This window comes from Pelecanus crispus, chromosome 6 (genome assembly GCF_030463565.1).
Source record: "Pelecanus crispus isolate bPelCri1 chromosome 6, bPelCri1.pri, whole genome shotgun sequence".
NCBI lineage: Eukaryota > Metazoa > Chordata > Aves > Pelecaniformes > Pelecanidae > Pelecanus > Pelecanus crispus.
Genome location: NC_134648.1, coordinates 58,171,922 through 58,188,724, shown reverse-complemented (window position 1 = coordinate 58,188,724; position 16,803 = coordinate 58,171,922). Strand labels below are relative to the sequence as shown.

The 16,803-nt window shown below is 34.6% G+C and overlaps 1 protein-coding gene across 15 annotated transcripts in view; it reads right to left on the bottom strand.

Moving 5' to 3' along the window:
• The window catches only part of PAPOLA (poly(A) polymerase alpha), a 461,100-nt gene that overhangs the window by 431,552 nt on the left and 12,745 nt on the right, over positions 1–16,803 (bottom strand). For 8 of the 15 annotated variants that reach the window (XR_012831147.1, XM_075712958.1, XM_075712960.1 and 5 more), the window contains exons 4-12: positions 16,455–16,536; positions 15,814–15,923; positions 13,770–13,823; positions 10,500–10,611; positions 9,117–9,206; positions 8,883–9,021; positions 7,302–7,374; positions 5,695–5,815; positions 4,682–4,766 (exon numbers count right to left, since the gene is read on the bottom strand). Coding sequence is in view for 14 of the 15 variants with exons in the window: in XM_075712958.1 (XP_075569073.1) it covers positions 4,682–4,766; positions 5,695–5,815; positions 7,302–7,374; positions 8,883–9,021; positions 9,117–9,206; positions 10,500–10,611; positions 13,770–13,823; positions 15,814–15,923; positions 16,455–16,536 (866 nt within the window). In the remaining variant the exon portion in view is untranslated. The other 7 variants (XM_075712967.1, XM_075712968.1, XM_075712963.1 and 4 more) reach the window with 7 other exon arrangements.

Here is a 16,803-nt window from a genome sequence, read left to right as displayed (position 1 = left end):
GATAAAGACAATATGCTATTCTATTTATACTTCTAAAACTAGACATTCAAACCTTAATATTAAAACTTTGCAGTAAGTTCTACATTGCAAACTACAAATTATTAGCTTAAGTATATACCCTGTAATAAAATTAAGCATTGTTAAGTAGACAAAGGGGCTATGTCCCCGAGTGTGTGACTAATGGACTTTTTGAAACATTTCAGATTTTAGGGACATTTGCAACTACACTTTAATACCAGTAACCTTAATAAAAGGCTAGGAATGTAGCACTAGTTGAAAAACAGTACGGATATTTCACTACCTAATGAGATCTGGGATTTAACGGACTACTAGAGATTCCTTCCAAGTAAAAACAATTGTTCACAATATATGTCAGTTGTCTTAGTTGCAACATTATTTCTGATTAGTTAGAAGAGTGGTTAGCACATATGCATTGATTCAAAGTCAAAAGTAACACTATCAAATGTGTTTTTAAAAAAATGTATCTGCATTTTAGAATTGGCTGAAGACACTTATCTGAAACTTCACAAGAAATGTTTCCTCTGATGATAATCTTAAGTTCTCAATTACATTCCAGGATAATCAGTGTATACCCACTGTAAGTAAATTTCAAAGAAACAGTATACAAAGCAAGAATGTATGACTTTCTTTAAACAAAGAAGCCCAACAACAGTGGAATGGGAGACGATTACTTGTAACTTGAGTTCATAATGAGGGAGGTGGGGGAACCTTACATGTTACAGTCAGGTTTTTCAGAGGCTTAGCTGGGAAGTCTATTTTAACATCCTAAGTCATCCAACTTGGCATTAGTCTATACTGATATGGTACATTTAGGTGTCTTCAGAGCAGGATTTCAAGAACAGTAGTAACATGAGGAATTAGACCCTAGTACATATACCTCATAGAAAGGAACACAAGGTCAATGATAGTGAAAAACCGTGGTGCAAAAAGAGTCCTCTGATGCTATAGGCCTTCAAATCTTAACAGTAAATCAAAATCAACAGACCAAATCAGTAACTACATCTTTCTGTACTTAACTTTAGGTGGTGAGAGAAAAAAAAAAAAACCTGCTAAATGCTACAGTCCTTTGATTCAGTCAGAGAATGTCAATGAAATAAGAGGACTGGAAAAGAGAGATTTGGAGAAACTTCTTCCCCCTTCTCAATAGGGCATTTTATCTACTTTTTTTTTTTTTTTTTGCATTTTGGCAGTACCAACTGCTTCATGCAAAAATGTTAAGGAGTTTTCCCTGTTACCTTATTGAAATCCTCATTTTAGTTACTTGTAAGATAACATGACTCAATCATTTATACCCCAAAAAAAGAGAATAAGGGTCCTTCACTCGAATTCTGTATGAGAAGTTGCTAATTTCTAATACCAATTTCTTCTAAGGAGCACTAGATATGCAACTATCATCCATAAGATTCCTACATCATACATACCACACACACTTGCAGAATGTTTCATTTAGTAGAAAAGACAACTTAAGCTTTTTGTTGTTTTTAACAATGTATGATCTGAAAGAGACAAATCTCAAATCTGCAAGTATTTGAGGAAACTCATTTTCCAGTTACTTTGAAACAAATTTCTGAAGAACAATTTCGAAAAAGATTTGAATTTGGCTATGTCTAAAAGACTCAACTAGCTGGTGAGCACCTAGGAAAAAAAAAAAGACCCTAAGCCTTATTTATGAAAATAAGTGTAATGATTAGCTATTTTTGCTCAGGTAGTGCTAGCTGAAAAAGAAAGAAAAGAAAAAGATGCAATTTCTCCTCCCCACCACCCCCAACTGCTAAGCAGTGCTAAGAAGGAATTAATCACTGGAAATCTGCTATTGCCATTTTCAGTGAAACTTAAATAGCACAAGCTGTTAAAAATTAAGACATACTTAGTTTTATGGTCCAAGGTCTCACTGCTAAATTTTACAAAGACAAAATTTGTTATCAGTTCATTTGTAATTTTATCACAAAGAACACATCTAATTCAGAAGTATACATTACTTCATGATAAAGAAAAAAAAATTCTGATATTAAGCTTCTACCTCTCAATGGTGATTTTTAGACGCAGGGCATTATTTTGAAGTGTACAGGTTTGGTCTTTTTTTAGGTTTTTTGTTTGTTTGCTTTTTTTATTTTAGAAACTTGTACTGTTTCTCTCCTATTGTCTCCCTATCAGCACTACGTTTTCATAAAAATAACCCAATGTAGGTATTATGGAATTGTCTTCCACGATTATCACCTGTACCTACAAAAAAACAAAGTATTTTTAATTCATACAACTTTCTGAAAAAACTGAGAACACCTGAACATATGTATTTCAATTTTTCTTTATTAAGCTCTCCAGGATTTACACTTTAAATTACCCAGTGCTTTAGATAAAGTCCTATCAAGTCAAGTGCTCAAAGTACCTTTTTAAAAGGTATGTTTATATTCTACTTATTTAGCAGGACATCTGTCTTTATAACAGAGAACAACATGCTAGAGCTCATTAAATGAGTGTTATTTCTCTCATGACCATATTTCCCTCTTGGTTTTAAGCTCTAAAAATTTCATTCTCATGTAACACTTCATACTCATGTTATATCCATTTGAAATTATTCTTGTCATTTCCCTGTAAAACACCATATCCAGCAAGTGTATGTTCTTTGTTGTTGTTCCCCCCATGTGAAAAATTTAAACCTACATGAAGGGCAGGTTACACATGTTATAACTCCCTAACTCCAAGTAATTGTTGACATTTTAAAAATAAGAAAAATAAATAAAATAAAAAAAGATTTCCCCATTTTCCCAACTTCTAATCTGCTCCTGCCATGCAGGTATGCAGTAGCCTCCAGATTTCCTCAGTCACACATCATTGAAGTTTATTTATTTTAAACACAGCTAACAAGTCAAAAGTGTTTGCGATCAACATAGATGTTTAGCAACTAATTGCCATTAAGGGTGATACAAATTACTAAAGCTATGCTTTCAGAGAAGAAATGTTTCTAAAAGTATGTCTCAGAGAAAGGATCAGATCTTCTCTTATATGGCAGAGCACTACACGCTGCTTTGAATTTCAGCAGGAACAAGTCAAGGCATCTACAATTTAAACAGGAAGAGAGTGTGAAGAGGGGGAAAAAAATCCAAAACATCTAGCTTTCAGATGGAGATTTGACCAACAGAGCCACATTTATTGCATGCTGATAATGGCATATAATGGTTTTATTTCTTAAGGGTTACTAACCAAAGCATTAAATTAACTTACTAAGGTAAAACAGAGAAAATCTTGGGTAATTTAAATTAAAGCAGGCTCCATAATACCATTCCACAGTTAAAAAAAAAAATTAAAGCAAAGACATTTTTGTCCAAAACATACAAAACCTGGCTATTTAATGTTGGCAAGAGAAGCTTTTATTGCTAAAACTGATAAAATGGCTAAAGCTGGTACACAAAAGGCTGTATTAAAATGGAGATTATTTCAAATAACATTTAATGTTTCGTATTTTTTCCTAGTTTTGAAAGAAACAAAGAAAATGTACTAAGGAGCTTATTAGCAACCTCTTGAGCAGAAACTGATTTGTCTGCAGCCCATTTCAAAATATAATATATATTCAAAAAATAATATAACTTTACAGTGCTCTTAAGTGTTTTCAAACTTAATCTCCAAGGTACAACATAAAAGCCATCCAAATGTTTTAAAGCTTTTATCATGCAAAAGGTATAGAAACAAAACACAGACACATTATGAAGGTCATCAGTCTCTTTTAATGGGGGAACTGTATATTTCAATCTTGTTTAGATTAGTACATAACCAACCAACCACCCAACACAGAAACAAGTGTAAAATATATTTGATCTTGATTCAAGAAAAATGGGTCTCCAATTTCAACTGAGGGCAAAGAAGATGTAGTCCGTATTTTAATAATCCATATTTATTATAAAAATACAACTTTCAGCAAGTCCATATACATTTAACAAGCTTCTGCCCCACAAGCATATTACTAGAAACCCTAAAAATGTGAAGTGAGAACTTCAGTATTTCCCTTAAAGACATTACAAAATTAGAGAAGCTAGGTGTGAAAGAGTATTAATAAAGAGCCAAAAGCCTTAAGCTTTAATGAAAAAAATCTAGTAATAACTAGTACATCTGGCAGTTAGTCAACACAATTGTAAAAATATCTTTTTATTATCAGCGTGAACTGTTGACTATATTGACAGAAGAAAACACAATTTCAAGTACGTATTCATCTTAAATATTGACCTTCAGAATTAGTTCTCTTAATATCTTGTTTCCTGGGAGGCAAGACCCATTTTTAGAATGCTTACTGACACCGCTAAAGAACATGTCTGTTAGTCAAACCAGCTGATACGTCTTCAATTTTACCGGTAGCATACCAATTGTATAGTTAACTGGTGACATTCTAAATATCTGGTCAGGGACTAACAGGTTTCTGAAATACATGCTAAAGACAAAAAAAAAACAAAACAACAAAACAAAACCAAAAAAAAGTATCTGAGGCAATTATTCATTTTCTAAGAGAAAGGACAATAGTGCATTCACTCCCCTCTGTATAGAAAAATCCTAACAAATCACTTTTTTTGAAGTGTAACGTGTGTATATTTAAGATCCTGTGCTACAGATCATCATTAGATATTTTAACTGATAAAATTTAAAATATTCTGCCATGCCATAAAATACATACTTGTACTTTTGAAAGAAGTTTGGAGCTTCAAAAAGTTTGGACCACTCTGCCTTACTCAGCAAAATTTCATCTGTGATAGCAAGACCTGAATTATAAAAAAACATTTAAACTTTTTTTTTTAAATACAGTTTAGTACCCAGAGTAAAAACAGCTTATTAACTTAGCAAAGGTTACTACAAATTATTTCCCCCCTTCAAATTCAAAGGAATTTATCAATAAGCTTTATAATCCAGTCATACCTTAAGTGGTCATTAGTTATACAAATCATATTATTAAAATGAACCGTAATAAAATACGTTTAGAAATCTATGTTAATTGATCAGTCTGATGATTTCACGTATTTTTGCTTTGCAGTGTAACACAGCTCAATTTAATCTTTTGTGTATGCCACAGTAACTACTCAGTCCAAAGAGGACAGAAATCTTTTTCCTTAGAGTACTTGAATCATCTCTTGTGCAAGGCATTGTACAAGGCAACAAAGAAACAGTGAGACAATAAGCTACTCCTCTGCCCGAGAGAGCTACTGGTAGTTGCTCTCTGCATCAAGCCTACTCCTTGCTTTGATAACATTTTCTCTTATCTACTATAATTATCCAATTAGATTACTAGGACAAATCTAGAGGACTCATCTCTGAGCAAGTACATTGTCTTATATTAGGCCCAGAAACCACCATCAAGTGGGATTACTATACTAATCTTCCATGTGGCATGACACAATCTAAAGCCACTAAAATAAACAAAAAAAATATATATTGTACCATTAATTCTCATTTTCAGAGCACAAGGCATTCTAATTAACTACCCTCAGTTTCTAAGAGTGAAGTCTCTACTGAATTTAGAACTTCAAGCCCTATAAGCATAACAGGCCAAGCTCTGCCTCCCTTGGAAGAGAGACTCATGTCAAGCAGCTATTTAACATCCTCCCACCTCCCCCCTCACAAAGCATACCCACAATGGAACTATTTTAAATCTGTTAGAAAACATTTATATAGAGAGCATAAGATAATACTTACCTTGTTTAAATTCCTCAACCATGACCATCCGTGTGGAAACGGACACATTGTAGGTAGAGTTCTGCTGTGGGTATGCTGGTGTAATTATAGGCATAAGATGGTACCTATCACTGGGGTTTACCTATATATAACAACAGCCAATCAGTTTTCTTCAAGCATACACATGAGTTAACAAATTTGGATTTCTCCCTTTACTACAACTGAGTCTTAAGTTCTAAGAGACCTTAGTTTGCAGACCAAGTAAATTTATCAACAGTTCAGAGAAAGTTTAGAAAACACAGATAATGCTTTCACAAAAGACATCATTCTGAACCACAGTGATGTGGGAGGGCTATAACCTGTCAACATATCAAGATCAAGTTGCAGGCATTTCTAAGTCCAGAAATACCAACTGAACAGAACAATTTCTCTCTTTAATACAAATTAGCTTGTGATCACATCAAAACAAGGATACCTTATCACTACTTGAGCACCTTCAGAAGAATGACTGTCTTCAGACCTTGTGAAAAATATTCTATACTTTATTTCTGTAACTCTACTGAAAATAAAGAGCCAGCTTAAAATGAGAGGCTCCAGGCAACCTGACAGAAGCATCACTTGCGTTAACATATCTTTTATTAAACAGCACACAGCGAAACAAAAAAGGAGGGACAAAACACACACATGCAGAATACATTTAAAATGGTATTAGGGTAGCAATCTTATAGATTGTAAATTAAAGATAAAACCCTATCATTAACTTACCCCACTTTGTTTAGCTGCTACAACACAGACAGTTCCCATCACACACTGACCTCAAACCCCCTATCCCAGGAATAACATTAAGACTCAAGAACACTTTTTCAACTGTCTCACATCATTTAAACGTGGACTTTTGTCAACCAGAAAAACAGATTTGAAGTACAAAAGGGCAGACAACTCAACCTCTGGTGTTTACACTATTCACCAAATATCAGTTGAACACCAACTATTCTAAAATTGACAAAATGGGATTAAACACATTCACACTATGCCCTACTGAAACCTAGAATGTGAGCTGCGCATCTGCTTTATTGACTCCCTGAAGGACATTAACGTCCAATGTCCTTAATATAAGTGCTACAAAGATGGAGATCAAATATTATAAATAATATACAAAACAACTTAAAGACTTCAAGTTACGATGTTCTTTGGTCCAAGATGAAAAGATACATTACTACAACTGTATGGAACCGAACTTATCCAGCTGTGACCGTTGCACTGAAGTGAATTCAATATACTTGCAAAAGTAATAGGTTTTAAGTCAGAAGCAAACCATTTTAAGATAAGCAGTGTTTCAAAAATGCATTGCTTTAAAGCGTACATCTAATTACGCTGAAAATTTATTAAGATCACTTATTGCAAAAGTCAGGTGTAAGAAGTACATTGTTCAGCAAGTGTGCTTCAAGTGGTCAGTCTAGAAAATTAAGCTTTGTTCCACACTCAGGAGAACCAGAGGTTACTTAGAAAGAAGACATAATACCAAAATATTAAGTTTAATAAACCCGAAATGAAGTTCACCTAGGATTCTTTAAGCAACTGAATTTATTGTACAGTGTGACTTATAGGGGAAAAAATAATACACTAACCCTTGGGTCCCATACAGGCAAATTAAGATTGCATTCTTCTGGCTGTTTCAATAGCACTGGATTTGGCCATTCCCTGTTCAAAAAGATTGTAGCACTGAATAAGACTATTGGATACAACCACTTATGTTCAACAAACAATACTTTTGAATGTGATCCTTCTTAACTCTGCTCTCAAGGTAACGCATCATTTCCTCAAGACTAAGCTGGTCTAACTGGTGTAGTTTAAATAAGCTGTATTGCTGAACTGCAATACAGCTGTAATTGGCTTCTCCAGGGCATCAGAACAATGAATTTTCTGTAGTCTTGGAGCTTTATAACTACTGGTTTAGGTAACTAAAGTAAATTCCTCTAAATTCTTCTTGAAATACATCTATCAAAGAGAAAATCCTCTATGAAGATTGACATTGGGTCCATCTTCAAGCTAGCTGTTTCACGGACAAACTACAAAAGAAACACCCAGCATGATTACAGCATTGTAGTATCATTACAAAGCACATGTATTTAAAAAAAAAAATTCCAATCAAGACAAAAAGGAACCATGCTGAATGAAACACTAGGGGGAAAAAAAAAAATAAAAGAGAAAAGTAACACTTCTGTTCTTCAAGTCGTCTCTACTCCCATGAGTAAAGTTATCTTCCTATAAAGAGCAGAAGTCAGTTAATCTCTTGGTATTGGTACACTAAAGCTCCTACATTATGCACATATAAAAGGGACAGCAGTATAAGGAACACATTAAACAGAGCTTGCAACCCATTTTCCTCTATTAGTTGATTGTGGCAAGATATTACTAAACACTAGGCACCTCAAAGAGGCTATAAAGCCTATGGATTCAAGACACCGAAACCGTGGAAGTTATCTTCAGGTTAAGAAAGACACTATACTTGAAGTAAAGCAACAACTTGGTATGATGATTCTTAAATCTGTCAACATGTCAAAGAATATAGGTATCCAGACATGCTTCTTCAAGAGAGAGAGTATTCATTTGTAATCTGCAAAGTACACTTTTGTCCCATTTGTTCTAAATCTACTTGGAATGTTCCCATTGTTCCCACCAGTTATTCAAGGTAACTACTACTCTGAGGTAACTAGCTCAGGAGTATGAAACCATATGTAATTCCAAAACACCTACCTCTCCACACTGACAAGATTAAAAACCACACTTTTGCCACTGGTTCTCCTAAACTGCATTTAGGCTATGTACCTAAACCAGATACAGACATACCTCCTTTTCCCACTATCCCAGTATCAGAATGCTAAAAGACTTTAAATTTTGAGGTGTCTGCTCTTATTTTGCACTATATAAATATTTTATCTGAAGAGTACTGTTGGGTTACAACAAATACTTAAGAAAATTTTAATTAAAAACTGGGTGGTTTTTTTTTGTGTACTTTAAGAACAAGACATGTTGGATGACTTACTGAAAAACTCAAGCTAACAACTTTCTGACCGCAAGAACAATGCTTATAACTACCATCTTAATCTGGTAACAGCTGAAAACGATACCATAAAAACAGGACTAAAATTTAGTGTCTACAAACAATTTTATTTTAGTGTAATCTAAATTAAAAAAAAAAAACATACCATTTAGAAAATACCAAGAAAAATTTATGTACAAGAGTTGATGCTATTGCATTTGGATAAAGCTGGCAAGTTCTTGCTACGAGCATAGCCCAGGAAACACCGCCAAGGAAACCTAGTATATTGGAATAGATGTTGTGGCCTGTGGATTGAGAAGGAAAGAGACAAAAGGAGAGAGTTATTAGTAACCATGAGAGTTAATGAAAACTTCACAAATTTTGGCAAAAAAATGCTTACGTTTTGCCCACAGTTTGATAGCTCTCAGTGTTAACCTGAAGTTGTCAATGTTTGGTACTAGATGCAGAATTTCATCGGTTACCCGGCAACCTGCCAAAAGAAAGAATCCATTATGCTTGCTGCCTCCAAAGTTTTTTGCTTGCTTACCCTCCCTCACCTTCAAATCTATCAAACTTTTTAGATCAGTATGCTGGAAACTCACTTCGTATTTTGATCACTGTTGAGTTAGAAAGGTTAACATATTTGCCTTTGATTTTTTTTTTCCCCCCCTCTTTTACTGTTTTACAGCAGCACTCAAGACAACAATTCATGAACACATAGTTACAGGTTCGGACTGCTACTTGATTTTCTGTTATTAATGAACTGCATAAGCTGTTTAAGAAACAAACAAGTTTTAAGTTCTGCTGTTGTGGGATTACATATCATAGAACGTGCAGACAAATTAAAAAAAGAATAAGTCTTCATGGACCTACAGAAAACCTGGAAGACATAGGTCAAAGCTTTGTTTGAATTTACGAGAACGGGCTAAGAATAATAGTTTTTAAACATACGAGTTGTATCATTACTTTGATAGGATATTTTGGGGGATTAAGAATAACACTACAGATGACAACATTAACTGCTTGATTTTTCTTTTTTTAATCAAGAATAAGTAGTTGTTCATTGCTACTAAATAGTTGTGGAGAGCTGGTTGCAAGAAGATAGTATTAGCTAAGACTAGGAGTTCCTTTCAAAGCAAGTAAGAGGCAAGTATGAATTCCAGAGACTGCACAAATATGAATTTCACAAAACAGTGCAAATTATTGTTGTAATCTCAAATTATCAAGTTTTCAGCTCATAACCTAAATCAGTGGTATCTCATACACTCCTCTTCCCCGCTAAGTTTCGTAGAGGCTGAAGCCCCTACCATCCTGTACATAAATAACGATTTTTTAAGCTGCGGTATTATAGAAAAGTTAAGGGTTACACAAGCTCGTAAACTCCTAAAGACGTGACCTCAAACTGACAGTATTTTGGTACCCCCAATTTATCACTGAAGCACTTTTGTATATGTTTATGGATATTAAAACACATACAAATTAAAAAACATGCACACATCTATCTTTATAGAAATAGATAGTGCCCCACACACAAGTCTTGCAAGTCCCATTAATTTTTAGACAGCACCATTTATTACCCAAATAAAAGAAAAAAAAAAATTTATAAAAAAGTGGCCAACAAGAAACAACCCTTCTCTCTAAAAAGATAAAAACTGGCTATGACTATTTCCAGATATGAAGTTGCTATATTTTCAGTCAAGTCCACAACTCCTGTATCAAACAATCTAGGATACTTATTAAAAGATCAGACAACAAGTTTATATGCAAAACTATATATACATACCATTAAGACTTCGTATGCATCTAATGTCTAAATTTTTAAGTAGGCTATCGTCTCGTAGGTCTAAGTCCTCAGGAATAGTTTGCAGTGCTAATCTTGCAAACAAAATATCAATCTTAAAAAAAAAAAAAGAGGTAAGACATTAGAAAACTTTTTTCTTCCATAGAATTAATTCTGTAACCCATTTTCATCAAGTTTACCAATAATAACAGTCTTCCTAGTACAAAGAATCTCTTTAAACAATACATACTAACACCCTTCACAGACATTAAAAGAAACCCTTTCAGATGCTTCATGTATCTTATGGCTCCTTTTCCAAAAGGATAAAATACATATTAAGATCAATAAAGAACCAGCACACACATAAAAACTGTGTTGACTGTCAATGTAAATAAAAATCATTTGGGGACAAGCTCCACTTCTAGGTCCAGAATACAAAATTCTACTACATCAGAGCAAGTTGTGAAAATATAACCTAGTTTTAACCTAAATATTCTCAAAACTATCACTGAATTGCAGAAGAAACAGGAGACCTTTCCCACTGTAAAGCATATGTGCAACTAGTTGCCTCTGTATAGGACCAGTTATCTATGAAAAGTCTAGATATCTGATTACAGAAAACAGGAAGTTCTGCAAATCCAGCAAACTACAGAGAAACTCTATAAATTTGTATAAATTTTGAAATTACGCCAAATTTCTTTGCTAGTACTTCTCCTATAATTTGTCATCACAGCTTTTCTAGGTCAAGAACATCTAAGATACTATTCAGCCTTGAATTATAGTTTTACATTGTCCCATACACAGCAAGGACATGCACAGAGTAGGGAAGTCAGTTTGCCTTTCCAGTCTTAGATTAGGTGTCAGTCAGTCAGTATGATGAGAATATAAAGTACATAGCAGCAGCTGGTCTGCTAGGCAACAAGCCCCCTTCACCAGATGAGGCTTTTAATGATCAGAAACTGGTACCACTTCACCTACAAGATGATGAAATACTTAGTGCTATTGCACCAAGAATAAAACCATTTTAGTTACAATAAAACTATTTCAGATAAAATGAAGCTGAAGATACCAATGAAGAACTTTTTGTAGGTGCTTAAAACGTTGCATCCATCTGTTTTAAACTATGAAGCACTTCTCCAAAGGAAAGTAATTTCTAAACTATTCAGTGCACTTTTGTTTTTAAAGTCTTTAATAGCTGGTCTTAACAACATTCCATACAAGTAGAAGTTTCTACTTCAGTTAGAAGTACTACTTTTCAATGTAAAATAAGTTCAAAATTAACTTCAGCTTGAAGTTCTATTCTGATCTCTAGAAGGTCTATCACCTCTAAAGATTCAAAGTTTATTGACAATAAAAGGATTTTTCAAATTAAGAAATTAATAGCCTGTCCTATGTCATTTAGGGGCAGGTGTCAGTTTTCTACAGGAAGAATAAAAAAAAAAATCAAGAAGGTTCTTGTTCATTTTAAGCAAGAAAATAAAATGCGTATGTAAAAACTGCTATTGGCAGAAACTTCTGAAGTTTAACTGACAGGATCACCACAAAACTAAAGTCCTTTTCCTCAGTTCTAAGCTTTTCTTTACAGAGACAGTAACTTCTGAAACCTTTTGCCTGGATGAGGAAAAGGAAAATTAAATTAAAATTTTCTGATACTGACATACTGGGTACAAAGGCAACAATCAGAAACTGTGGCCTAACTACACTTGTATATATAGAAACAGTGCTTGTAAGTTAGTGTTCAAGACTAGAGAACTCTCATGCACTGTCAGTAACACGGGTTAAGTCTCCGTCATAAGCCTAAGCCATCAGAGCCCATCATAAATTACTATAGTGGAGCAAGATACTACTACTCTTATAGCAGACAATCCTTTATTCCCCTATTTAGGCTCATCTCTCCTTTTTTAAAAAAGGAGTGACAACACTGGCTTGAATGTAAATGATTTAAAAAAACCCAAACATACAAATAACAGACTAACCAGAGGCTGCCTATGGCAAGTTTCAATATTTAGAATGAATACTAAATCTATATAAACAGAAAACAGATTCTCCAGAAAAATGTTCCTAATACGCAACTGCATATGGACAGTAATAAAATGGCTGACACAGATGCAAAGTCACAGGCTAGCTTACTGCATGGTATTACATTTCTCTGCACATCTCTCTCATTTGGAGAAAATACATCTCTCTCCCTAAGTGTCAACTGACACAAATGTCAGTGAAAATAGAAATAAGTAAAGCTGGATGGATGAGGGCAACAAGGGTGGTTCATCCTCTTCCTGAGATACAAAAATTGCTAGTACCCTAACTAATGACCATTATAATTGCAAGGCAGATATTTAACTCAGACTAGAAGAAAAGGAACTGTCCAGCCTTCCACACAATACTACAGCTCTTCAAATCATGTCATGTGTCAGAAGATTAGCATGGGAATTCTTTCCCCACTGTGAAGTACCCTCCTTATACCCACCAGTAACTGCTTGACATAATCCAGGTACAAGTCTGATGAACTGTGTGTATGAACAGTTTGTATGTTTTTGCCTTGTCACCAAGAAAAGATCACAGGTTGGCTATAAAACAGCCCAAGAAAGATTAACAGAGTATCTTTGGAAAGCAGTTTTCCTGTTTTCTCAGCAACTCCTCCCAAAATAGTAAAAATCAGGTTAAGCAAGTTCATCACTCCAAGACAGCTGATCCATCAAGCTACAGGCAAACCAGATAGAAAGGGGCAGACCAAAACCATTGATTTGGTCATGTGTTTACAGATGTCTGAAGAGATCAGGACAAACAGGACACCCAGTTTGCCTTCAACAGTACATTTCTGAGAACTGATCAAAGATCACATAACTTCCTATAGGATAAGGTATTGAAGCAAATCTGAATTTAAGGTTTGGGCAGTTAATCATTAGCAGCCAAAAAATTACTGAAGCCACATTATTTATGAATATAATTTCTATTAAGACTTAACATTTAATAATGCCAATACTGGTACTCTACAGGTCAGTAAAGTAATCAGTACAGGTGGGCAGCAGTGGCTAAAAAAAGAACAGGGAGATATTCTACATGTAGCTTTAAGTACATCAAGAAAGACTTGTCTCAATCTTAAAGCCCCGCTTTAAATTACACAACTGAGGACCTTTGTCAAGGACTTGGGTATGGACTTAGGAGAATCACTTTAATAGCATTCATATTAATGACTACTACATGAGTTATAGAGATCTTGAAAACTTTGTTTTAACTATGTTCTACCAAAACAAAACAAAAGAAGATCTTTACCTCTATTCCATCAAAACAAAGTTTAATAACTGGGACAAAAGCTTCTTCAACAGCCTGGGGGGGAAAAGTTAGATTTTATTTTCAGTATAAAGAAGAACATTTACAAGCAATAGCTAGCAGGTCTAAACAATCATGATGAAATCCTATACATACAGATGCTTTTCCATTTTCAGGTTGATTTTTGTCAGCAACGTCTTTCTCCACCATTGAGGATTTATGCAGTAAGCACTGATCTACCAGTTGCTGCAGCTGTCTAGATGTTAATTATAACTCAAACTCATACCAGCCAGCTCTGATGGTGCTACCTCAAGGTCCAACTCTCTTTCTCACCACATGTAGGACATGATCAAGCATCTTTTACTCCTCACAGCATCTCTAAGTATTTTAAGGCCAACCTATGGGGATTCTTACTCTAAGAGGCCTCTTACTTCTATTGTTTCTGCAGTCAGTATTTTATGAGAAATGACAAAGAGACAATTGTGCAAGCTATGCAATCTGACTTGACCTAAACCAGTTGCAAGTCACCAGTCTCCAGAGCTCGAGCATCTTTTCTAAATGTGGTCATTAATAAGGTACTCTGACAAACAGTATCTACAATGAAACTATGGAATTTGATGTCTACTCTGCAATCAACTAGGAGTATCACCTTCCTGAACTAAGGATCTGGACTAAATGCAGATCTGCAGACCACTGCTTTCATAAAAGCAAAGAACACTGCTTACTCCCAAATAACAAATGCTAGGTACTGCCAGGGGCTGAGTACAGCTCTAAGAGTGTTCCAGTTCTTAACAAGAGGAGGAGACAACAGTATTCTATGCACTTAACCTTAGTTAAGGTTACCTTAATGTTACTGGTTGGCAGGATGGATCCTAAGCAAAATATGAAGTTCACAAGTATCTCAGACTCACTCACTAGAGCAACCATTGAGAAAGTCTAGGTTCACTGAAGATGGAGATGTACAAACTTTCTTAGACCTCACTGGAGTGACTTAAAAGTGTTATGACACCCTGACCTAAAGGTTATTTGCATCACTGCAGAGCTACACTGAATAGTGTACATTGATCTACCCTGCTGCTAAATCAACATTAGCTTGAGTTAGACAGAGTTTATAGCAAAGTTAATTGGGAATCTGAAAATCAGAATCTTCTTAATTATAGCATGTGGATTTAAAGATTACTAGAAGTGTTCAGATAATAAAGCACTCAGAACAGTTGTTTCAGTGCATATAATATTACCACCAGATGTTTGCACTACCCTGGTAGTTACCAACTACAGGATGCATAGAGTGAAAGAATGCTGCAGAGACAGTCCTATTTATTTTATGGGAGCAGGACTAAACCAAAGTTTAATACTTGCCAGCAACTACCTTCATCTAAAAAGAAAGAATTACAGCAGAGAAAATATACTCTGAGCCAACACTGAATAGATTAAAGCTCCCACCAGGTGACCTAGGGAGGCTTGTCATTTAGGTAGACTAGAAACAAAATGCTGTATACCAGCGTGTCTTCCATTCTGACAAGGGAAATCTTTATCTTTACATGCTAAGCATCTAATAGTGAGATACACTAAAAATGTAACCTCCATTTTCAAATGCACAGCTGACAGCCAATATAGAAGGTTTAATTAATATCAACCACTGCAATTGTTTATATAAGCATGAAATTATAAAAACAGCAGCATAACAATATACTTCAAAACCTTCATTAAAAACACACAAGTTAGTTTGAAAAGGATCAGGACCAAACAGTTACATTTGCATCTGCCTGTTGCTAGAGAGCAAGCAGAAATTTTGCAATACTAACACACATGCTAGGAGATCATTCTGCCATCCAGATTTTAAAATGAGTGTGTCTAGTGAGTGAGAACAGAGAAAATTTGGAAAAATCTCTATTTCAACCACGGTGATAGGCTTTGCTGCAGGTTAACTAAAAATCCACTGCAAGCCATAATAGTGAAGTTATATTTACTTATTTAATGCAACATCTTTCACTATTAACTTTTCAGCATCATCACTTCAGCTAGCTGTATCAGGCAGTTCACATACCCTCAGATCTTTTACTTCTTCTTGTTGTTTCAGTTTTTCATAAAACGATGTGAAAAAATCACTTCTTTCAACATGTCTTGGTGCAACACACAGGGCATCAATATCAGCACCTGAAATTGTTTATTAGCACAAGTTACTCATACTTCACACACATATAATGCTAGCAATAGCCAGAATTTTTTTTTTTTTTAAACCAAACAGGAAAATATGGTTTCTCTTCCTGTAGAATGGCTTTTCTTTGGGAATACTAAGTCAAACCAAATGAAAATTAACAAACAAACAAACAAACAAAACCCCCACACAACCAAAAAACATTCATGGCCATTAAGCATACCGAATACATACATACATCCTTCTTTCAATTGTGGAACATTTGCAGTAATTTTCAAAGAATAAACCATGGGAAGCGAAGTATACAACTTTCTCTATTTTTAAATAATTCCAACTTTTTTGTCTGTTCCCCAACCCACGACAAGAACATAACATATGAACGTATTTCTCTTACTGAAAATGAAGACTGGAGATGGCTGACAAAAAAAGAAAAATAAATCTAACACCACCTCGACAGCAAGTTTTTGTAACTTTTACAGATACATCATTAGCTCAAACATAAAAGTCTTTATAATAAAAGTAAATGTTACCTTTTGTATGAACCCCTAATCTATAGGATCCAAATGTAAAAATTTTTCCTCCAACATTTTCTATTACAGACTGTGGAAGATTCTAAATGGAGCAAATAAAATTGGTTATTTTACCTTAACAAGTTATAACACCACACACAACTTATTTTAAAACAAGAGGAAAAATATTCCACAAAAATTTATGTCAAGGTATAGTTACTACTGAAATAATAATCTTAGTATTTACAGAAAAGACAGTGATATGTTTGCCACTTGGGAACTATTTGTAACATTTCAACTAGATTACATATTACTGCTTCAAACTTGGTAATTATTCCAGCAGTTCTACACCTCAGGTGCAACATCTTTA